This window comes from Myotis daubentonii, chromosome 15, assembly GCF_963259705.1.
Source record: "Myotis daubentonii chromosome 15, mMyoDau2.1, whole genome shotgun sequence".
NCBI classification, from domain to species: domain Eukaryota; kingdom Metazoa; phylum Chordata; class Mammalia; order Chiroptera; family Vespertilionidae; genus Myotis; species Myotis daubentonii.
In genome coordinates, this window is record NC_081854.1 from 3063177 (window position 1) to 3083859 (window position 20683).

Sequence of the window (20683 nt, forward strand, 5' to 3'; positions counted from 1 at the left end):
TATTTCCAGGCTGTCTATTCCCACCCGGGGTGGCTGTCTTCCTGTGTCAGCACGCGCGCTGCTTTTAGAATCAGGGGGAGGGGTGTGTGTGTAAATAGCAATCCCTTCGGAACCCCTGCAGAGCCTGGTGTGTGTGTGTGTGTGTGTGTGTGTATCAATCCCTTCGGAACCCCTGCAGAGCCTGGTGTGTGTGTGTGTGTGTGTGTGTGTGTAAATAGCAATCCCTTCAGAACCCCTGCAGAGCCTGGTGTGTGTGTGTGTGTGTGTGTGTGTGTATCAATCCCTTCAGAACCCCTGCAGAGCCTGGTGTGTGTGTGTGTGTGTGTGTGTGTGTGTGTAAATAGCAATCCCTTCGGAACCCCTGCAGAGCCTGGTGTGTGTGTGTGTGTGTGTGTGTGTGTGTGTATCAATCCCTTCAGAACCCCTGCAGAGCCTGGTGTGTGTGTGTGTGTGTGTGTGTGTGTAAATAGCAATCCCTTCAGAACCCCTGCAGAGCCTGGTGTGTGTGTGTGTGTGTGTATCAATCCCTTCAGAACCCCTGCAGAGCCTGGTGTGTGTGTGTGTGTGTGTGTGTGTGTGTGTGTGTAAATAGCAATCCCTTCGGAACCCCTGCAGAGCCTGGCCCTGGACAGAAACGCCAGGAGGCCGAGCTGAAGGGGCGGGTCTCCCCACCCAACCAGGAGGCCAGATCGGGGAGGGGAGAGGGAGGAAAGGGAGAGAGCTGCTTGTAAAATAAAGTCTTCCCTTTTATTTCAAATCAACCCACTCCCAAGTTAGTGCCGCGAGTTGAGATCAGAGGCCCTACGCCCACCGGGGTGGGGTGGGGGTGGGGGTGCTCGTGTCCCTCGGGGTGGGCCCCTGGTGGCCCAGGAGGAGGGGCCCCTTGCTGGCCAGCCCCGGGCCCTGGCCGTCTCCTGGGCTACGGGCATGAGGACGAGGCGGGCCGGGGGGCGGTCCTGTCTGGGGTGTCCGTGGCCAGGGCCGTGGTTAGCGGGGGCAGCCCCGTCAGGCTGGGTTAGTGGGGTCTTCTCCGGCAGCCGGGGAAGGAGCTGCAGAGACAGACAGAGAGGGCGCTGGGGGTGGCGGGAAGGTCACCCGGGCCCGGCGCAGGGAGGGGGGCAGGGTGGCTCCCAGGGCCGGGGGTCACTCTCGCTCACCGGGGAGGGGGCACCGGCTCCCGTCTGGCGTGGAGAAGAGGCTCAGATAGAGGACTGCCACTGCACGAAGCGCTTGGATTCCTGGGGGTTTGGGGTCAGAGGAGGGCATGACATGGGAATCTGGCTTGGTAGTGTGGGCCCCAGCCTCCTCCCTCAGACCAGGAGTCCCCGCCCCCAGCCTCCACCCTCAGACCCAGGAGTCCCCACCCCCAGCCTCCTCCCTCAGACCCAGGAGTCCAGCCCCCCAGCCCCTCCTCCCTCAGACCCAGGAGTCCAGCTCCAACCCCTCCTCCCTCAGACCCAGGAGTCCAGCCCCTCCTCCCTCAGACCCAGGAGTCCAGGCCCCAGCCTCCTCCCTCAGACCCAGGAGTCCAGCTCCAACCCCTCCTCCCTCAGACCCAGGAGTCCAGCCCCTCCTCCCTCAGACCCAGGAGTCCAGCCCCTCCTCCCTCAGACCCAGGAGTCCAGGCCCCAGCCTCCTCCCTCAGACCCAGGAGCCCAGGCCCCTAGCCTCCTCCCTCAGACCAAGGAATCCAGGCCCCCAGCCCCTCCTCCCTCAGACCCAGGAGTCCAGGCCCCCAGACCCTCCTCCCTCAGACTCAGGAGTCCAGGCCCCCAGCCCCTCCTCCCTCAGACTCAGGAGTCCAGGCCCCCAGCCCCTCCTCCCTCAGACCCAGGAGTCCCCACCCCCAGCCTCCTCCCTCAGACCCAGGAGTCCCCACCCCCAGCCTCCTCCCTCAGACCCAGGAGTCCAGCCCCTCCTCCCTCAGACCCAGGAGTCCAGGCCCCCAGCCTCCTCCCTCAGACCAAGGAATCCAGGCCCCCAGCCCCTCTTCCCTCAGACCCAGGAGTCCAGACCCCCAGCCCCTCCTCCCTCAGACCCAGGAGTCCAGTACCTGAGGGTTGAAAGGATCGTCATCGTCTGTGTCATCATAGTCATCACTGGGGGGTTGGGCGGGGGGCGGGGGGGTGACGGAGAAGGAGGATGGGTAATGCATCAGGAGGCTCTCCCCCCAACAGGACACCCCCACCCCCCGCCTTGTGTCCTCCTCCCACCTCCTCTGTCCCCCCCTGACCTGGGTGGAAACAGGGCCCAGGCGCGGGGCAGGCTGCAGAGGGCGGTGGCCAGGGCCCCGGCGGACAGGAGGGAGAAGAGCAGCAGGAAGAGCAGGCCCTCGAGGGCGTCTTCGCACAGGCCCCGCAGGGCGGCGCTGTAGTCCTGGGGGGTAGGGGAGGCGGCCATCAGCGGGCAGGGTCCCCTCACCCCCCAACACACACCACTCAGACTGCTCCCACACCGGTTGTGCCAGGCTGGGCAAGTCACTCAGCTTCTCTGTGCCTCAGTTTCCTCCCCATCCTGGCACACGGGAAGCTGTTGGCGCACAGTAGGTGCTGCAGTCACTGTCATCACACCCACAGGTAGGACCTCAAATCTGGGCCTTTCGCCGGTCACCGAGAACCCTCTCCCCCGCCCCGCCCCCCACCTACTAGATGCCAGTAGCACCACTGTTGTGACAGCCAAACACGCCCCCATGCACTGCCCCGTGTCCCCTGGGCCGAGTGTCCCCTGGGCCAGGTCGCTGGCCTGAGCTGCAGCAGACCCCCGGGGTTGGGGGCGGGGTGACAGTGGGTGAACACGCAGGAGGCAGAAGTGCCAAGACCGGTGACCCCCTGGCTGGGGGGCTATGAGAAGGGGAAGGAGGGGGGCGAGGGCCTGGTGCCAGGACCCTGCCTCCGTGGCGTACAGGGCCAGCTCTGTGACCTGGGGTGACCCAGCCCTGTGTAGCTGATCACCCAAGTCTGCAAGACAGACAATAACAGCAGTTTCTTCCTTATGGCATTACTAAGAGGGCTCCAGGGCCCGGTGAGTCACCACCCCAAAAATAGCCCAGAGCCCCCACTTAGTGAAGCCCACGGGCATGCGGGGGACGGCTGATTTTCTTCTCCTGCACCCTCACAACCGCCCTGCCAAGCGGGTCCCCACGCCCTCATCTCACAGGCGAGGAGGCCTGCGGAGATTCAGGGGGTGCGCCTGCCGGGGGCCACACCGCCCGCATCGGAGCCCAGACTGGAAGGAGTCTGGGACCCCGGGCTCCCCCTCTACTGGGTGTCATGCCCGACCTGCCTCGGCAGGATGACAGCATGCGCCACACGGGAGCTTGGCAGGGATTCACCCCGAATCCTGGCCCTGTAAGTGAGGAAACTGAGGCACAGAGCAGTCGGTGACTTGCCTGAGCTCCAGAGCTAGGGCTGGACCAAGGCTGTCTCCCTCCAGGCAGATAGGGAGACAGGGAGGGAGGAAGGGAGGGAGGGAGGGAGGGAGGGAGGGAGGGAGGGAGAGAGAGAGGGGAGGACGGGGAGGAGAGTGGGTGGACTGGAGGGGGAAGCAGGGGATGAGGACAGAGCAGGGATGAGGGGTGGGGAGAGAGGGAGGAGGGCAGGAAGTAAGGAAGGATTCTAGACGACAGATGGACAGATGGCTAATGGGTAGAGAATAGTAAGTGATATATAAACAATAGATTGACAGATAAGGGGGTTTCTGGGGGGGCAATGGGAAAAGAATGGCAGGGTGGGGGAGGGAGGAGGCCCTTCAGGGTCCAGGCAGAGTGCTGTGGGGCGGGGTCAGGGGTCACCTTGTGCAAGCCTCGACAGTGCAGTAGTGCCACCAGCTGGTGGAAGTTTCCTTCCGTCACATTCAAGGTCTCCTCCAAGGACAGCAGAGGTTTCTGTGGTGGGAAGGGGTTGTTGTCCCACCGGGGACCTGTCCTTGGCCGGGGCCCCGCCCATCTCTTCAGACACCGCCCACACAGACAGACCACGCCCCTTCATCCGGGCCACGCCCACACCTCAAGACCACGCCCAGTCCATTAATTCCCACGCCCCACCCACAGCCACAAACCACCGACCTTTCCTCGGGCCCCGCCCATATCGAAGGGCCACGCCCACCGACCCGCCCTTTCAGCGGGCCCTTCCCACAGGTCAGGACCACGCCCACCAATCGACTCTCCCGGCCACGCCCACATCCTGGCCACGCCCACCGAACGCGCTCTTTCCCTACCCCTGCCCTTTCTGTGGCCCCGCCCATACCTCAGGGCCACGCCCACCGACCCGTCCTTTCGGAGGGCCCCGCCCACACCCACAGATCTGGCCCCGCCCTTTCCCTGGATGCTGGGTGAAGGCGCAGCGCCCACCTGCGCGGAAGGGAACTGGGGCACAGCTTCCCGCTCCAGGCCCTGCAGCTGGGAGTGGATGTTGGCCAGAGCTCGCTGGGACAGGGTCAGCCTCTGCGGGGACACAGGGAGGGAGGGAGGAGGACCCCGTGGTCCGCGCCCCCAGCCCGCTCCTCCCTCGCGACACAGGACTGGGGTCCCTGGCGCCTTCATCCTCCCCGGGACCCCGAAGTCCAGGCGCCAGCCCCGCCCTCTCCACCCGGGTGCCTGGCCGCAGCCCTCACCTGTTGAAAGGGGCTGGAGATGGCCTGGTTGCAGAGGAAATAATAGCTCAGGATGTCTGAGGCAGGAGGGAAGAGGGGAGGCCGTGAGCCGGGTGGGCCCCCCCACCCCAGCTCAGGACCCCCTGAGCTCCCAGTGGCCTGGCATTCGGGGACCCGCCGCTCGCCCAGTTTCTAAAAACAACACGCTGGTCTCCACCCTCCACCTGCTGCTGAGGCCCTGGCTGGATCACACTGTGCGCCCCCAGTTTCTCCATCCCTCAGGCCCCCATCCTCAGGCCCCCATCCCTCAGGCCCCGCCCCCTCCTGAGCCCAGCATCTTCATCCCTTGTCTTCTCCAGCCCACCCTGGGGGTGCTGAGAGCGTCAAGGACCGGACGGGCCTGGCTGACAGCGTGGCACCCCCATTCCACCCCACCCCACCCCAGGCAGGACGGGACACAGAGGCCTGAGCATCCAGGGGGTGCACCGGACCACTGGGGTCACCTGAGTCGAGCCCAGTCTCCTCTTGCGTCAGGTTCAGGATGTAGGTGTCGGGACTAGAGCAGAAATCGCTGAGGCCCTGAGAGAGGCAGCAGGAAAGGGGGCTCAGAGCAGAAGCTGCCCCAATGCCACACCCCCAGGGACTCAGTGACCCCAGCCTCCTCCCTCAGACCCAGGAGCCCAGGCCCCCAGGACCTAGAAAACTAGCCCCTTAACCTCAGAACCTGTGACCCTGACCCCACCGGCCCCAGGATCCGGGAGCCTGGCCTCTGCACTCACCACGGCGGTAGCTGCCTCCAGGCCCAGGGACCCCCAGCTCAGGACAAGGACCACCAGGCTCATCACCGTCATCCTGGGGGCGGGGGAGGGATTGGACGGGGGGTTCTGAATCTCTCCACCTGGCCTCTCCCCTTTCCCCACCCCAAATCCCATCACAGCTCTACCCCCGACCTCTGGAGCCTGGAGGATCAGAATCAGGGGCAGAGAAGTTGGAGAGGTGGGTGGACCTGTGGTTGTTGATGTCAGACTGAACATCTGGTCCCTGACCAGGGGACTGGGGGCAGTGACAAGGGCCCAGGCCAGCAGGATCCAGCCCAGCTCTGCCCCATCCTCTGGGACCCTGAGGGGACTCCTGCCCACCGCTGGGCCCCATTTCCCGGCTGTGAATTTTGCTGGGACCCTGCCGTCCCCAAGCTCTCCCTTGGTTAGCCACCTGCCCCCCAGACTGCTCCTCCCAGGAGTGGAGATGGCTCCAGGGCTGAAATCACCTCCAGGTTTCTCTCTGGGGATGGGGTTTGTGGTGGTGGTGGGGGGGGAGGGTTAGCACTGGAGGGTGGGCAGCAGGTATGACGGGCATCTGGGGGGCCCAATCCATGCCCTGACCGACCAGGGCCAGGTTTTACCATCTCCAAGCCCCTGGGGGAGAGTGGAGACCCCGTGGGCACCAGCACAGCCTTCTCCCCACTCGGGGCACCAGCCCAGGAGCAGGCAGGTGGCGAGGGCTCCCCCAAACGGCACAGGCTGACTCTGTGCTTCCCCCACACTAGGGGTTCCGTGCTTCCCCCACAAGGCGGCCTGTTTGCATGCCGGCCCGCCCCTCCTGGCGGCTCCAGGTCTGGTTTCAGCCCTGCCCGGGAACTCCATGGAGGTCATGGAGGCTCATGGGATGCAGGAAGGAGCCTGTGGGAGCCCCCACCGGTGGTCCCCCCTCGCTCAAGAGCACAGAGGGGTGGAGCTCTGCCCCCAGCGCTGGGACAGGAGCCCGCGGGGGCGCCCCGACTCACACGATCACCAGCCACTTGCTCTGCTTGGCCAGGCCCAGGAGGGTGAAGAGGCAGACCAGCAACTCCAGCAGCAGGAGGAGGACGTAGGCCAGCCACCTGGGGGGAGACAGGGAGAGGGGGTGCAGCTGAGGAAGCAGATCCAGCCTTCCCGCCCCAGGCCCCGGGCCCAGCAGGAGGCCACGGCCCCCCACGCCATCACCAGGTCTCCAGGCCACGGCCCAGCTCCTCCGTGAAATGGGTGCGTGGGAGGCGGGCCACCCTCGCCTTCTCTCAAGGGCACAGGTCCTGGGGTCGGGGCCCTGGGACCATGGGGACCATGCAGGAGCTCTGTGACCTGTGACCCTGCACGTGTGACGGGCCCCCTGATGCCCAGCCCCAACCCTGCCGCCTGTTTATTGCACAGCCTAAGGCCATGGTGTCTGCAGGCAGACTGCCCAGGCCTCCACTCCTTAGCTGTGTGAGACGTGGCCTCAGTAACTCTGCCTCCTGTGCCTCAGTTTCCCCGCCTGGAACGGGGGAAGAGAGGCAACAGCATCTACTACCAAAGATTCCATGAGCCCGGCCAGCATGGCTCGGTGGTTGAGCATCAACCTATGAACCAGGAGGTCACGGTTCGATTCCCGGTCAGGGCACAGGCCCGGGTTGCGGGCTCGATCCCCCGTGTGGGGTGTGCAGGAGGCAGCCGATCTGCCGGGAGCCGGTCCATCCTTGCTGTTTCAAGGGACCTGGCATATATGGCATACGGTTCTTAATATGTTTGCTCACCTTCTTGGCGCTGTGTTTTAACCAAGGTCACCAGGTAGGGATTTTCCCCTGAAGTTAGGGAGGGAATAAAACCCCTCAACTAAGTGCCAGGCGGGTAATTAATCCCTTTAACTACGAACAATCATGCTTAAACTACATAATCTTTTCTCCCTGGAATGGAGATAAGAAACGCCCTAACCTTTGTAATAGAGATTGACAGGATTAAAATGAACTGGTATAAATACAGATGTAACAAGACAGCAAGACACAGAACTCAGAATCTAGAGACAGAGACAGAACTCAGAACACAGAACCAGACAGAGACACAGAACTCAGAACACAGAACTAAGGACACAGGGCTTGGAAGACAGGACCAAGAGAGACAGAGCCTAGGCACAGAACCTATACAGAATGTTCTCTAGAGACAGAAGGACTTCACTGGCAAGAGCATGCTAGAGGATCCTGGACAGGGACTGGCCTCGGAGCCTGGAGGCGGAGCCTGGCATGGCAGGGGATCCTGGACTGAACCTGACTGCGGAGATTGGCAGGAGAGCCTGACTAGAACCTGGTGACTGGACCTGCCTGGAGAACCTGGACTGAACCTGGCTGGAGACCCTGACAAGAGAACCTGGCTATGATGATCACCTGAACGCTGACTCTATGTCCTTCCTTCTTCGCCGACTCCGTCCACACCTTTGGGGACCCCTGGACCTGCTGGGGTTGGACCCCAGCACCGATCCATGATTTTCTCTCTCTCATTGATGTTTCTCTCCCTCTCCCTTCCTCTCTGAAATCGATAAACATATATTTAAAAAGAAAAGGTTGCTGTGAGGCTGAGAGAGAACCGAAAATCGCTCAGAAGGGGGCCAGTCATGTGGACACAGCTAAGTATCCGCTTGAACGTGGATAAGGGAACTTCAGATGTTACTTAATCATTCAGTGTCAGCGGATAATAATTCACTGACGGGAGGAGAATGCACGTGAGGCCAGGGCACAGAGCCTTGCAAGTGCTGGATAAACAGCATGTTCTCAGGCCCTCCCTCCGCCCCCCGAAAGCTGTGCAGGGGTTGGAGTACCCGAGTGGCCCCAGGTGACCTCAGGCCCTCGCTCTCCACGTCCCCGCTGCCAGCTCCTGCCACCGGCTCCGCTCCCACTTCCTCCCTCCGTGGGCAGACAGCCAACGTGCGCTCAGCGGCGGGAGCACCTGCCGTCCGTCCGTGAACTCTGAGAACCCAGCCAGCCAACCGCCCCCCTCCAAGCCGAGATCCTTCCAGGAAACTGACTAAAGTGCCAGGCACTCGGGTTGCTGCGTCCAGAAGGTATTTCCTGGGCTGGTGGGTCCGCCTCCCCCTGTCCTGTGTGCAGGGCCACCCCCAGGCACCTGGAAGGGGCTGAGGCCAGCCTGTGCGGCCCCTGGCTCAGCCACCACGCAGGGCCTGGACTCACGGGGACCCGGGGCTGCCCGATGGCCCACGGGTGCCCTCCTCTGGGCTTGCTCCTGCCCCGGCTGCCTCCATCCGCAGCACAGAACCCGGGGCCCGGTCTCCCATCTCTGCCCGCACACCTGGGCCCTGCCCCCAGATTGTGTCTTCTTTAAAAAAATTTTTTTTTTTTTTTGCTGTAACCGGTTTGGCTCAGTGGATAGAGCGTTGGCCTGCGGACTGAAGGGTCCCAGGTTCGATTCCGGTCAAGGGCATGTACCTGGGTTACGGGCACATCCCCAGTAGGGGGTGTGCAGGAGGCAGCTGATCGATGTTTCTCTCTCATCGATGTTTCTAACTATCTCTCTCCCTTCCTCTCTGTAAAAAATCAATAAAATATATTTAAAAAAAATTTTTTTTAAATTGATTTCAGAGAGGAAGGGATTTGGGGAGAGAGATAGAAACATCAATGATGAGAGAGAATCATCGATCAGCTGCCTTGTGCACGCCTCACCCTGGGGATCAAGCTCACAACCTGGGCATGTGCCTTGACCGGGAATCAAACCATGACCCCTTGGTTCATAGGTCGACGCTCAACCACTGAGCCACACCGGCCGGGCGAGGGGGTCTTTTTTGGGCCCGCCTCCTCTCTTGCTTAATTTCCTCCAGCGCTCTTTCCACCCACCAAGTACGACAGTCAGTTACGGGGAGACGGCAGGAATCGCTCTCTGCTTTAGTCATGGTTCTCTCTTACAAAAACCCACACTTTACAAACACCTGGATAGTGTGTGCTCGTCGCTGTTGTAAGCACTTGATGGATGCCAACTCGTTTGATCCTCAGCAATCCAATTAGGGGGGAGGGGCACTATTCATCATTCCCATTTCACAGATGGGGACGCTGAGGCCCAGAGCTGGAGAGGACTGGCTTGAGGTCATGTGGTTTGGGAGTGGCCCTCTGGCTTCCAGCACAGGTTCCTAACCACGTGGCTGCCCTCTCTCTCACCAGAAGGTGCTAAATCAGTGTTTGTTGAATGGAGACGGGTGTCAGGTGGATGGCTGAGCGAGTGAACCAGTTAAGTGGCTGGTCCGGAAAGGAGCAGGTACAACAGTGAATGAATGAATGGGGGAGTGAAGCAATGAAGGAATGAGTGAGTGAATGGAGGGACTGGCCCTAGCCGGTGTTGCTCAGTGGATAGAGCGTCGACTTGAGGACTCAAGGGTCCCAGGTTTGATTCTGGTCAAGGGCCCAGGCCCAGGTTGTAAGCTTGATCCCCAAGAGGGGGTGTGCAGGAGGCAGCCGATCAATGATTCTCTCTCATCATTGATGTTTCTATCTCTCTCTCCCTCTCCCTTCCTCTCTGGAATCAATAAAAAAAATAAATGGAGGGACTGGTAAACGGATGAATACTTGGGCACGTGTATGGGCATCCTTTGGGTGTGGGCATCTCTCGGTCTATCTCCCCACAGCCGTTCTCACCTTGTCACTGCCGACAGGGGACGGGTTGCCCTGGCTGTGGGCCCGTCCTGCCCACCGTGGGATGTTAAGGGAGCAGCATCCCCGGCCTCCACCCCCCAGATGCCCACTTGTGCCAACCAACCTTGTCTCCATGGCCCCCTGCCCACCGGGGCACTAGCACCAGGTGAGAGCCCTGCCACCCACCTGTACTCCTCCACGAAGACAACATCCTCGGCCACCTGCTGGGGGCTCAGGGGCACGCCCTGCCAGAAGGCCAGCCCCTGGAGCTGCTGGGCCACGGCCTCTGCCTGCCGCCGAGCCCCCCGGGTGGCAGCCACCAGCTCCGTGCGCTGTGCGAACACCTCCTCCAGGGTGGTCAGCTCTGTTCGCACCGCCTCACCCAGCCTCTCCACCGTCTCCGACACCTGGGTGCAGGGGTGGGGCCGGGTGAGGGGAGGGACACCTGGGTGCAGGGGTGGTGCCGGGTGAGGGGAGGGACACCTGGGTGCAGGGGTGGTGCCGGGTGAGGGGAGGGACACCTGGGTGCAGGGGTGGGACACCTGGGTACAGGGGTGGGGCCGGGTCAGGGGAGGGACACCTGGGTGCAGGGGAGGGACACCTGGGTGCAGGGGTGGGGCTGGGTCAGGGGAGGGACACCTGGGTGCAGGGGTGGTGCCGGGTCGGGGGAGGGACACCTGGGTGCAGGGGTGGGGCCGGGTCAGGGGAGGGCGTGCTCAGGGGGCCCAGGGGTGGGGGGCGGGCATGTGAAGTAGGAATGCAAACTTGGGGGGGGGGTCTCAGTGTTGAGCCCCAGGGACCAGATCAGGGACAAGCAATGGCTGGTGAGGTAGGAACAAGCAATGAGCACTGGCTGGTGTCTGCGATCTGGGGCGACTGTGATTGAGGAAGGGCCAGACGGGGCTCTCCAGTCTGTGCGTGGAGCTCTGTGGCCTCGGTGGGTCAGGGGCTCTGGGGGGCCATGGCTTGAGCCCCAGGGCCCGGAAGGAGAAGTCGGTGTGGGGGTCCCAGGTGTGACCTCCACACCTGCCTCTCTGAGTCTGCGGTCCCATCTGGGTTCCGTGGTCCAGGGTCTGCCCGGGACAGGAATCTGAGGTGTGAGGTCAGGCTGGTCTCATCCTAGCGCTGGGAGGGGAGTGGGGTCCTGGTCTGGTTATTGGGGCTCACCACTGGGGTCCCTACGTTTGCATTTGGGCTGAGAATCAGGTCTGGATTTGGCCTGGAAGCGGGAGCCGGTGAGGGGGTGGGGGGTCCCTGGTGTTTGGTCTGGGGCCTGGGCCGGGTGTGAGTGTGGGGTCCTAGCGTGTGGTTGCCAAAGAGTCACGCGTGTGGCCCCGATTTGCACAGTCAGGGTGGGCGTGGCTGTAGGTTGGAGTCTGGAATTCGGAGCCCGGAGCTCTCTACATTTCAGGTCTGGGGTCTAGTCTCTGAGTTTGGATTCCGCTGCCCGGCCCCCGCACCAGGTAGTCGATGGCGCTGAGCGTGTGGTTGGCCTGCAGCAGTGCCGAGCTGAGCTGGGCCACCCCGTCGCTGGTCTCGCTGTTGCCATAGAAACCGATGCCAATGCCCGCGCTATGAGAAGGAGGGACGGGAAGTCACAACGGGTCCCGGGACCCGAGGGACCGCGGTCCTCACACACCCAATCCCGCACCCCCACCCCGCACCCCCCCCCACACACACACCGATTGGTCCAGCCCATCGTGGGAAAAGAAGGGCTCCAGCCCGGTTGCCACGGCAACGGGAAGGCTTCCCACCCCCGGCCCCAGGGACGTCATTGTGATGCTAATGGTAGGTGGGGTGGCGAGGGGAGGGGGCCCCAGATTTAACTCGCAGGGCACCGGCACCGGCACCGGAGCTGAACCCCATCACGCCCAGCCACCCCTTCCCCTCCCCCCTCCCCCCACAACACACCCGTGACAGCTGCCCCGGCCCCCGCCCTCTCCATCCTTTCCCACGCACCCAGGGTCCTCAGCACCTGTCCCTTCGCCGTCCAGCCGGCCCCTCCCTCTCAGCCTGGGGTTTCCTGGGGGACCCCAGGCCACCCCCCACCCCGGGAACCAAGCTTCTGCCCAGCCGGGAGCCAAGCGAGGGAATGTGGGCCGCCGGGCCGGGCGCCCCCGCCCCTCCGCGGCCAACACAGAGCCCCATTGTGGGCCGGCATCGGGGCCCATCCCCCGCACCCCAGAGTCCCTCCGCGGCGGGCCAGGGCCAGACCAGGCGGGGAGCCGGCCGCCCTCCCGCTTCCCAGGCTCGCAGCCCAGCCCCCCCCCCGCCCCCCGCCCCCTGTCACTCCTCCCGCCACCCCTACCCCCAAACCCCTGGGACCCAGCGCCCCCGCCCCCTGTCACTCCTCCCGCCACCCCCACCCCCAAACCCCTGGGACCCAGCCCCCCCCCCCCGCCCCCTGTCACTCCTCCCGCCACCCCCACCCCCAAACCCCTGGGACCCAGCCCCCCCCCCGCCCCCTGTCACTCCTCCCGCCACCCCCACCCCCAAACCCCTGGGACCCAGCCCCCCCCCGCCCCCTGTCACTCCTCCCGCCACCCCCACCCCCAAACCCCTGGGACCCAGCCCCCCCCCGCCCCCTGTCACTCCTCCCGCCACCCCCACCCCCAAACCCCTGGGACCCAGCCCCCCCCCGCCCCCTGTCACTCCTCCCGCCACCCCCACCCCCACCCCCAAACCCCTGGGACCCAGCGTCCCCGCCCCCGCCCATTGTTCCCGGCCCACAAAGCTGCCCTTGTCCCGGGCGCGGGCCGGCCGTGTCTCTCCCCCACCGGGCCTTTGTCCGCCTCCCCGTCCACCCCCCTCAGGGGCGCCCCCAAGAGCTTGGACGCAGGCCACCCAGCCACCTCCCCCACATCCACACCCCCCCCCCCCCCAACACAGACTGTCCCTGCAGGACGGGAGTGGGAGTCCGGCTTCCGGGCCACTCCCCCGGGTCGGATCCGGGCTAGCCTCCCGGAGCCCTAGTCTGGGGGACAGGACAGCTGTCCGCCCCGTGGGGGTGGCCCTGCCGCGGGCTGAGCGCCCGGCTGGCCCCTGCGGTACATGGGGTGTCGAGCTCCTCTGCTCGCTCCCCTGGGGCGGGCCCTGAGGAAGGCCCGGACTCCCAAGGGTTTGCCGCTTGGGCCAAGTGGCCTTGAGGTGTGGCCTGGCCCTCCCTCCCTCGTTCTTTCTTTCTTTTTTAAAATTTAGTCCTCACCCGAGGATATTTCCCCCACTGATTTTTAGAGAGAGTGGAAGAGAGAGGAATATCGTTGTGAGAGAAACACATGGACCAGGGTCCGGGCCGGGGAGGAGCCTGCAACCGAGGTATCTGCCCTGGACCGGAATCGAACCCGGGACCCTTTGTCCCGCAGGCCCACGCTCTATCCACTGAGCCACACCGGCCAGGGCTGAGCCTTTCTCGTTCAGAGCTGGGAGTGACATCCCCGAGTCCAGCAGGGTTCCTGCGGGAGGGACCGGCTCAGGTCTGGGCCAGGAGGGGGTGGTCTGGGCTCAGCCTAGCGTTGTCTGTCTCTGGGACCAGAACATCAGCGCCATGAGGGCAGCGACCTGGCCAGGCTTGCTCAGTGCCTCCTGGCACATAGTAGGTCCTCAAGGGGCGCTGGCTGCATGAATGAGTTCATGAACACGTCGCTGGTGAACAGTAACCGCGTACAGCTGCGAGCTGGATACTGTACCTTCTCCCATTCAATGTTCCCGCTAGGAGGTGGGTGTTGCCATGATACCCATGTTAGAGATGTGGAAACTGAGGCCGGGAGGGGCTAGGTCACTCCCCCAGGCGGCACAGCCATTAAGGGGCAGAGCCGCCAAACCCAGGCAGCCTGACCGCCCAGCTCTGATCCCCGACCTCATCCTGCCAGGCCGGCTGCCCTGGGAAAGGCGCGGCCCCTGAGCCTCAGTGGCTCCATCCATTCAATGGGGACAGTGCTGCCTGCTGCTGAGGAGGGGGGCGGGTTGGAGGTCGCCAGCGGAAGCCTGACAGAGAGCTTGGGGAGCCCCGTCCCTGCCCCCACCCGCCCTGGGGCCCCATTACCAGCTGACGAGAAGGGCAGCTATGCAGCTCCAGGTGACGCAGCCTCCCCCGGGTGGGGGGCTCTTGGCGCCGGGGGGCTCGGGGGGGCCGGCAGCAGCAGACACGGATGAGGTAGGCAGCGATGAGGATGAGGCTGAGGCCCAGACCCAGGCCGGCCAAGGCCGCCACCAGCAGCAGGGCCTGGGGAAGGAAGGGGGGACGTCAGTGGAGGAGGATGGGGTCCCCAGGCCCCCAGGTTGGCAGCTGGGCTCTGTCATTGGGGAACCGGGTCCCTGGAGGGAGGCTCAGGTCCTGGGTTCCAGCTCTGCTCTGCCCACTGAGGCTGTGTGACGCTGGGCAGGCGCCCTCCCCTCTCTGAGCCCCAGCTTCCTCCTCCACCAGGTAGTTGGATGGAGCATCTCCCAGGGCCCGACCCAGGACTGTGGGATGGGGGTGGGTGGGGCACCTGTTCCTGGAGATGAGTGAGGCTGAGGGGGGGGGCTTCTCCTCCCTCCTCCCTGCTGGTCCTCCCCACTCATGGCTCGATCTTTGTGCCCGGTTGCTGAGCTCTGCACACCCGCCACAGGTGAGTCTGTCACCCAGGGAGTGCGTGCGTGTGCAAGACTCAGAGAGAGGCTGGGAGGTCAGAGTGAAGACAGAGCAGGGAGCAGGGGGCAGGCAGACTCAGGGGTGGGGGGGGGGGGCGGGAGAGAGAGAGAGAGAGAGAGAGAGAGAGAGAGAGAGAGAGAGAGAGAGGCTCAGAGACGGGGAGACAGACAGACGGAGACAGGTGGAGGCTGAGCCAAGGCTGGAGGCCAGAGGCAGGCGGGAACGCGTGTGCGAGGTGGGACAGCCTCGCGGAGGAACGGGCTGCTCCACGGGGAGGGGTTCTGCGTGGAGGCTCTGCGGTCCCGTCACCGTCACAGACGCCCAGAGTGGGGCAGGGGCTCGGCTGGGGCCACACAGCACGGGAGGACAGCACCGGGAGCGGTCAGGCTTCTGGGCTCAGTGGGGCTGTTCCCCTGAGGCAGGCCTCTGCCTTTGTCCTGGCTGAGTGTGTGTGTGTGTGTGTGTGCGCGTGCACGTGTGTGTGTGTGTGCGCGTGTGACAGTGTGGGGGTGCTTGTGTTTCTGACTGTTATGGGTGTGACTGAGTTGGTCTGTCACGATAATACACCTAAGTGTGTGTGCGTGTGTGTGTGTGTGTGTGGGGGGGAGAGTGTGTGTGTACCTTCAGGTGTGAGAGTGATCTGTGGGCGCCCGTGTGCTGCTGGCACAATTCTTTGAGTGTAAGTGGGTTTCAGGTGGAGAGTGTGAGAGAAAGTGTGTGTGTGAGTAGGGTGTGTGTGATGTGTAAATATGAACATGAGTGTGCGAATGTATGTGTGAGTGTGTGAAGGTGTGTGTGTGTGACTGAGTGCAAGAATGTGTGGATATGTGAGTTTGTGAGAGTGTGTATGTGCGTGTACATGTCAGTGTGGGTATGGGAGTGTATAGGTGTGTAAGTGTGTGTAGGTGTCAATGTGCGTACATGTGAGTGTATGTGTGTGGGTGTGTATGTGTGTACATGTGTGAAAACGATTGTGCATGTAGGAGTGTGTGTGCATCTGAGTGAGCGTGAGTGAACATCTGTGTATGTGTGTGTGTGTCTGTGTGTCTGAGTGTGTGTCTGAGTGTGTGTGTCTGTGTGTGAGTGTGTCTGAGTGTGTGTCTGAGTGTGTGTGTGTCTGAGTGTGTCTGTGTGTGTCTGAGTGTGTCTGAGTGTGTGTGTGTCTGAATGTGTGTGTGTATGTGTGTGTCTGAGTGTGTGTGTCTGTGTGTGAGTGTGTCTGAGTGTGTGTGTCTGTGTCTGAGTGTGTGTCTGAGTGTGTGTGTGTCTGAGTGTGTCTGTGTGTGTCTGAGTGTGTCTGAGTGTGTGTGTGTCTGAATGTGTCTGAGTGTGTATGTGTGTGTCTGAGTGTGTATGTGTGTGTCTGAGTGTGTGTGTGTGTGTGTCTGAGTGTGTGTCTGAGTGTATGTGTGTGTGTGTGTGTCTGAGTGTGTGTCTGAGTGTGTGGGTGTGTGTGTGTGTGAGTGTGTGTGTGTCCCCAGCTCGGTGTCACCCGCCCCTGACTGTCCCAGCCATGGCATTGCGGTGACCTCCCTGGGAGCAGAGGCCCCCCCCCCCCCGCACGTGGCTCTGTGCCTGGGTCCCAGGGCTGCCCCCCTCTGTGTGGGGGGTGAGCCTCCCGAGTGCGTCAGGCGGTACCCGGTCCGCCCGCGCGTGGCCCTGGCCGTGGCCGTGTGGGCCCCGCGTGGGAAGGTCTCCCTGGCCGGGGGCGGGGGGGGGTGGAGAGCGGAGGTTGCGCTTGTGTAACCGGAGGGAGGCCGTGGGAGAGGGGCTGCCTCCGCGCGGTGGGGGTGCGGTGGGGAGCGGGCGCCAGCGGCACAGGGAGGAGCGCTGGGCCGGCCCGGCCCTGACCCAAATAGCTCAGAGCACAGCACATCCTCCTCCCGCGTTCTGGGACCCCCACCCCCACCCCCACCCCCACCGGAGCTCTCCAGTTCCCAGCCCAAGTCCCAGGAGCTTCCCAGAACAGAACCGGGGGTCTGGACCCAGCACGCAGGGCCCAGGACCCGTCCCGCCCGCCAGCCCCCACCCACCGCCTGCAGCTGGCCGAGCTGGCTCCCTAATCTCCAAGTCCAGGGCTTGCCTGAAACTGGGTCAGGGGACAGTTCTCGGGCCCCGATGGGCGCTGGGCCCCCTTTCCCAGGGACCTGGGGTTCCCTAAGCCTCCCACCCCAGCCACCTCCTCCGGACCCTGTCTGTCCTCCCCAAACCACACTCACCCCAGCTGCTCACCCACCCTCGCCGTCCAGCGCCCCGACCCCCCTCCCAGCCTCCTCCTCCAGCACCCCCACCTCATTTCCCAGCCCAGCCCTCACCCCTCACCCCCTCTCCCCATTCCAGGTCTCAGTCCTGTCCCAGAGCCAGAACCGGGCACCCCCAGCCTCTCCCCTCCCCGCCATCACCAGCGCCCCTCTCCCGGCCCCACCTTCACGACTCTCCATCCCGCGAGGGAGGGGTGACTTGTAGGGCGCCGGCCCCCCACCCCCAGGCAGCTCCCAGACCCTGGAGTCTCAGGCCCCCCCCCCCCCGTCCCCTTCCTCCTCGGGGACTCAGGGGTCCGGAGCCCAAGCCCCCGCTTATGTAAGCAGCGGGGGGGGGGGGGGTCTGGTCCCCCCAGCGCCCGTCCCAGGGGAACCTCCAGGAATTGGGGCTCCACACACCTCCTCCCTCAGACACCCCGAAGTCGGGGCCCAGCCCCCAGCGCCCGAGAGAGAGCCCAGGAGGGTCTGTCACCCGGGCCCCTTCGCCCCCAGGACCCCAACAGCTGCCCTCTCCCCGCCCCCCCCCCCGCCCCCAGCCCCGCGCCCCGCGCCGCGGCTCCCACCTGCTGGTATCCCTGCTCCCGGGGCGCGAAGTCGCTGGGCACCGGGCGGAGCTGGAAGTCGGCGCGGGGCAGCTGGTGGAGCAGATGCACCCAGGCCGAGGGTCGGTAGCCCGGGGGCGCCCCCATGGCCCCCGGAGGGCGTGCGGGGCTGAGGCCGGGCCGCGGGAGCCTCGCTGGCGGAGCGGGGCGCGGGCGGAGCGGGGTCTGGCGGGGCTCAGGGGAGCGGGGCCCGGAGGAGGGAGGGGGCGGGGGGCGGGGACTGGGGGGAGGAGAGGGAGGGAGGCGCGCGGGGCGGGCTCGGTGCTGCCCCTGGCGGCCGCGGGGGGCACTGCGGCGCCGTGGTCGGGGGGGGGGGGGGGGGGGGGGGTGCCCAGCTTTCCTTCCCCTCCGAGAGGGCGCCCACCTCCGGCCGCACAGGTACCTGGACATCCCCGTCCCTAGAAGCCGCCCCTGCTATGGTGTCAGCTAGGACAGGAGGATCCCCTTAGCTTTTTTTTTTTTTTTAAGTTCTCTCTCTCTCTTTTAAATTCTCACCTGAGGATATTTTCCCATTGATTTAAAAAATATATATATTTTATTGATTTTTTACAGAGAGGAAGGGAGAGGGATAGAGAGTTAGAAACATCGATGAAAGAGAAACATCCATCAGCTGCCTCCTGCACACTCCCTACTGGGGATGTGCCAGCAACCAAGGTACACGCCCCCGACCGGAATGGAACCCAGGACCCTTCAGTCCGCAGGCCGACGCTCTATCCACTGAGCCCCACCGGCGAGGGCTCCTGCATTCCCCACCTTCATAAGGTCCCTCCTGGTGGGGAAGAACCTCTCCAAGGGATCACTCCGTGTGTATAGGCATCTCCCCCCCCCCCCCCCTCGCCACTCAGGTGGCTGTTTTTAGCCACCACCTAGGTTGAGCCTCACAGGGTCCCACGGAGGCCACACTGGTCCATGGGAAACAGAGGCCCTTGGAAGGGAACCTGCAACTTGGAGGTCATCACCCAGGTAGTCACAGTTGGAGCTAAAACTGAGGTCCCAGAAATCTGCCCCAGGGATCTACCCCCAACCCCCATGGAGCAGGGCTAGGCTTTGCACTTGAGGTCCCCATGCCAGGTGTCCCTTGTGGGGGACAAGATGGGCGAGAGGAAGAAGGGGAGGGTTGTACCCCACCTGTCTCATTGCAATATTTTGTCCCAGATTGGGGAGAACGGGCTGGGGGGTGTTACCCGTGCCATTACTAGAGAGAGAAATGACGGTGGTGATGGGGATGGTGATGATGGTGATAATGGGGATGATGGTGATGTTGGTGATGGTGATGTTGGTGATGATGGTGATGATGGTGATGTTGGTGATGATGATGATGATGATGATGATGATGGTGATGGTGATAATGGGGATGATGATGATGATGATGATGATGGTGATGGTGATAATGGGGATGATGGTGATGTTGGTGACGGTGATGTTGGTGATGATGGTGATGATGATGATGGTGGTGGTGATGGTGATAATGGGGATGATGGGGATGTTGGTGATGATGGTGATGTTGGTGATGATGGTGATGATGATGGTGATGGTGATGGTGATGGTGAGGATAGTGATGATGGTGATGTTGGTGATGATGATGATGATGATGGTGATGGTGATAATGGGGATGATGGGGATGTTGATAATGATGGTGATGTTGGTGATGATGGTGATGATGGTGATGTTGGTGATGATAATGATGGTGATGATGAGGATAGTGATGATGGTGATACTGGTGATGATGGTGATGTTCATGGTGATGATGATGGTGATGGTGATAATGGGGATGATGGGGATGTTGATAATGATGGTGATGTTGGTGATGATGGTGATGGTGAGGATGGTGATAATAATGATGATGTTATGATGGTGATGGTGAGGAGGATAATGGTGGAGGTGATGGTGATGATGGTGATGATGAAGACATGTGCCCTGACCGGGAATCAAACCGGTGACCTCCTGGTTCATTGGTAGATGCTCAATTACTGAGCCAAGCTGGCCAGGTTGAAATTAAAACATTTTTTTAACCAAAAAGTGAGGATAGCTGCCCCCCCCCCACACACACACCTCCCTTTAACTCCCCTCAGAAAAAGGCTTGCATTGACTGAATCTCTCTCTCTCTCTCTCTCTCTCTCTCTCTCTCTCTCTCTCTCTCTCTCTCTCTCTCTCTCTCCTTCACTCCGGCTCTTTCTCTCATGTCCCGCTCTCTGTCTCTCACACAGGGTCTGGGTCCCAGGTGCCTGCAGCCTGGCGTTTCTAGAGAACTGCTTTATCTTGCGCTGAGTAAGCCCAGGACATCCATCCTCGTGTATGGGAGACGTGAGCTGCTGCCTGGTAGCCATGTGCTGGCTTGGCCTCCCCCTGCCCTTGTCCACCCTGGACCTGTTTCTCCTGGAGAGACAGGTGGTGATCCAGGGTGGTCTTCGAGCTTTATCCTAGGGGTTTCCCTGAATACCTTCCCGACACCATCTCAAGCTCCATGGGTGCTCATTCAGGACGCGGGTGCTGAGACCCCCCCTGCCCCGCCCCCCCGGAGGACGGCTCAGAGCACATGGCGGTTGCTATTCAATCCCAGCCAAGGCTGGCCATATGGGCAGAGGGACGTGGCATCGCCAGCTGTTTCCATTTTCCGAGAGAAGACAGAAACCTGGATATTTTTAAAAGCAAAATCCCTCCCCTTTTAACTGTTAAAACAGATTCCGATGGGAAAAGATGCTGTGTGGGCCAAATAAAACCTGCCCGTGGGCTGGAGCTGGCTGCGTGTAAGCTCTGGTCGAAGCAGACGCCTCTGAGCAGCACCAGCATGGATGGGGCGAGCGGAGGGAGGCGGGGGGGGGGGAGCCCCAAAGAGACTGCGAAGGAGCAGCCAGGGAGGTGGGAAGGGAGCCAGAGAGAGGCAGCCATGCCGCCGCCTCCAGGAAGGCTCCCTGGCCAAACTCTCTGGACGGAAGACAGGGGCAGGTCCTGGCTCAAGGGCTCAGCATGGCCTCCCACGACCGTGAAGTGGCTGTGAGTGCATGTATTATGAGCACACGTAGATACCGTTCTCGGACGTACAGAACTCACCGATGGCGGCAACGTCTTCAGAGCAGTGGCTCCCCCTGGGATGACGGGGACAGGGCTGAGTGGGGAGGGGGCTGAGGTGATGGCGTTGTTCTGTATTTTTTAGAAATATATTTTTATTGGCTTCAGA

The 20683-nt window shown here is 62.7% G+C and overlaps 1 protein-coding gene across 1 annotated transcript; it reads right to left on the minus strand.

Annotated features, from left to right (window-relative positions):
- Window positions 1-725: 725 nt before the first annotated feature.
- Window positions 726-17698, minus strand: TTYH1 (tweety family member 1). The gene is given in 15 exon segments (XM_059665736.1): window positions 726-1049; window positions 1158-1238; window positions 2054-2099; window positions 2234-2376; window positions 3791-3883; window positions 4349-4441; window positions 4612-4667; window positions 5094-5169; window positions 5370-5442; window positions 6374-6469; window positions 10199-10419; window positions 11473-11584; window positions 14055-14140; window positions 14142-14234; window positions 17467-17698. Coding segments are annotated over 14 exon segments (1353 nt in total). The 5' UTR covers window positions 17593-17698; the 3' UTR covers window positions 726-1049; window positions 1158-1199.
- Between the last annotated feature and the right edge of the window lie 2985 nt (window positions 17699-20683).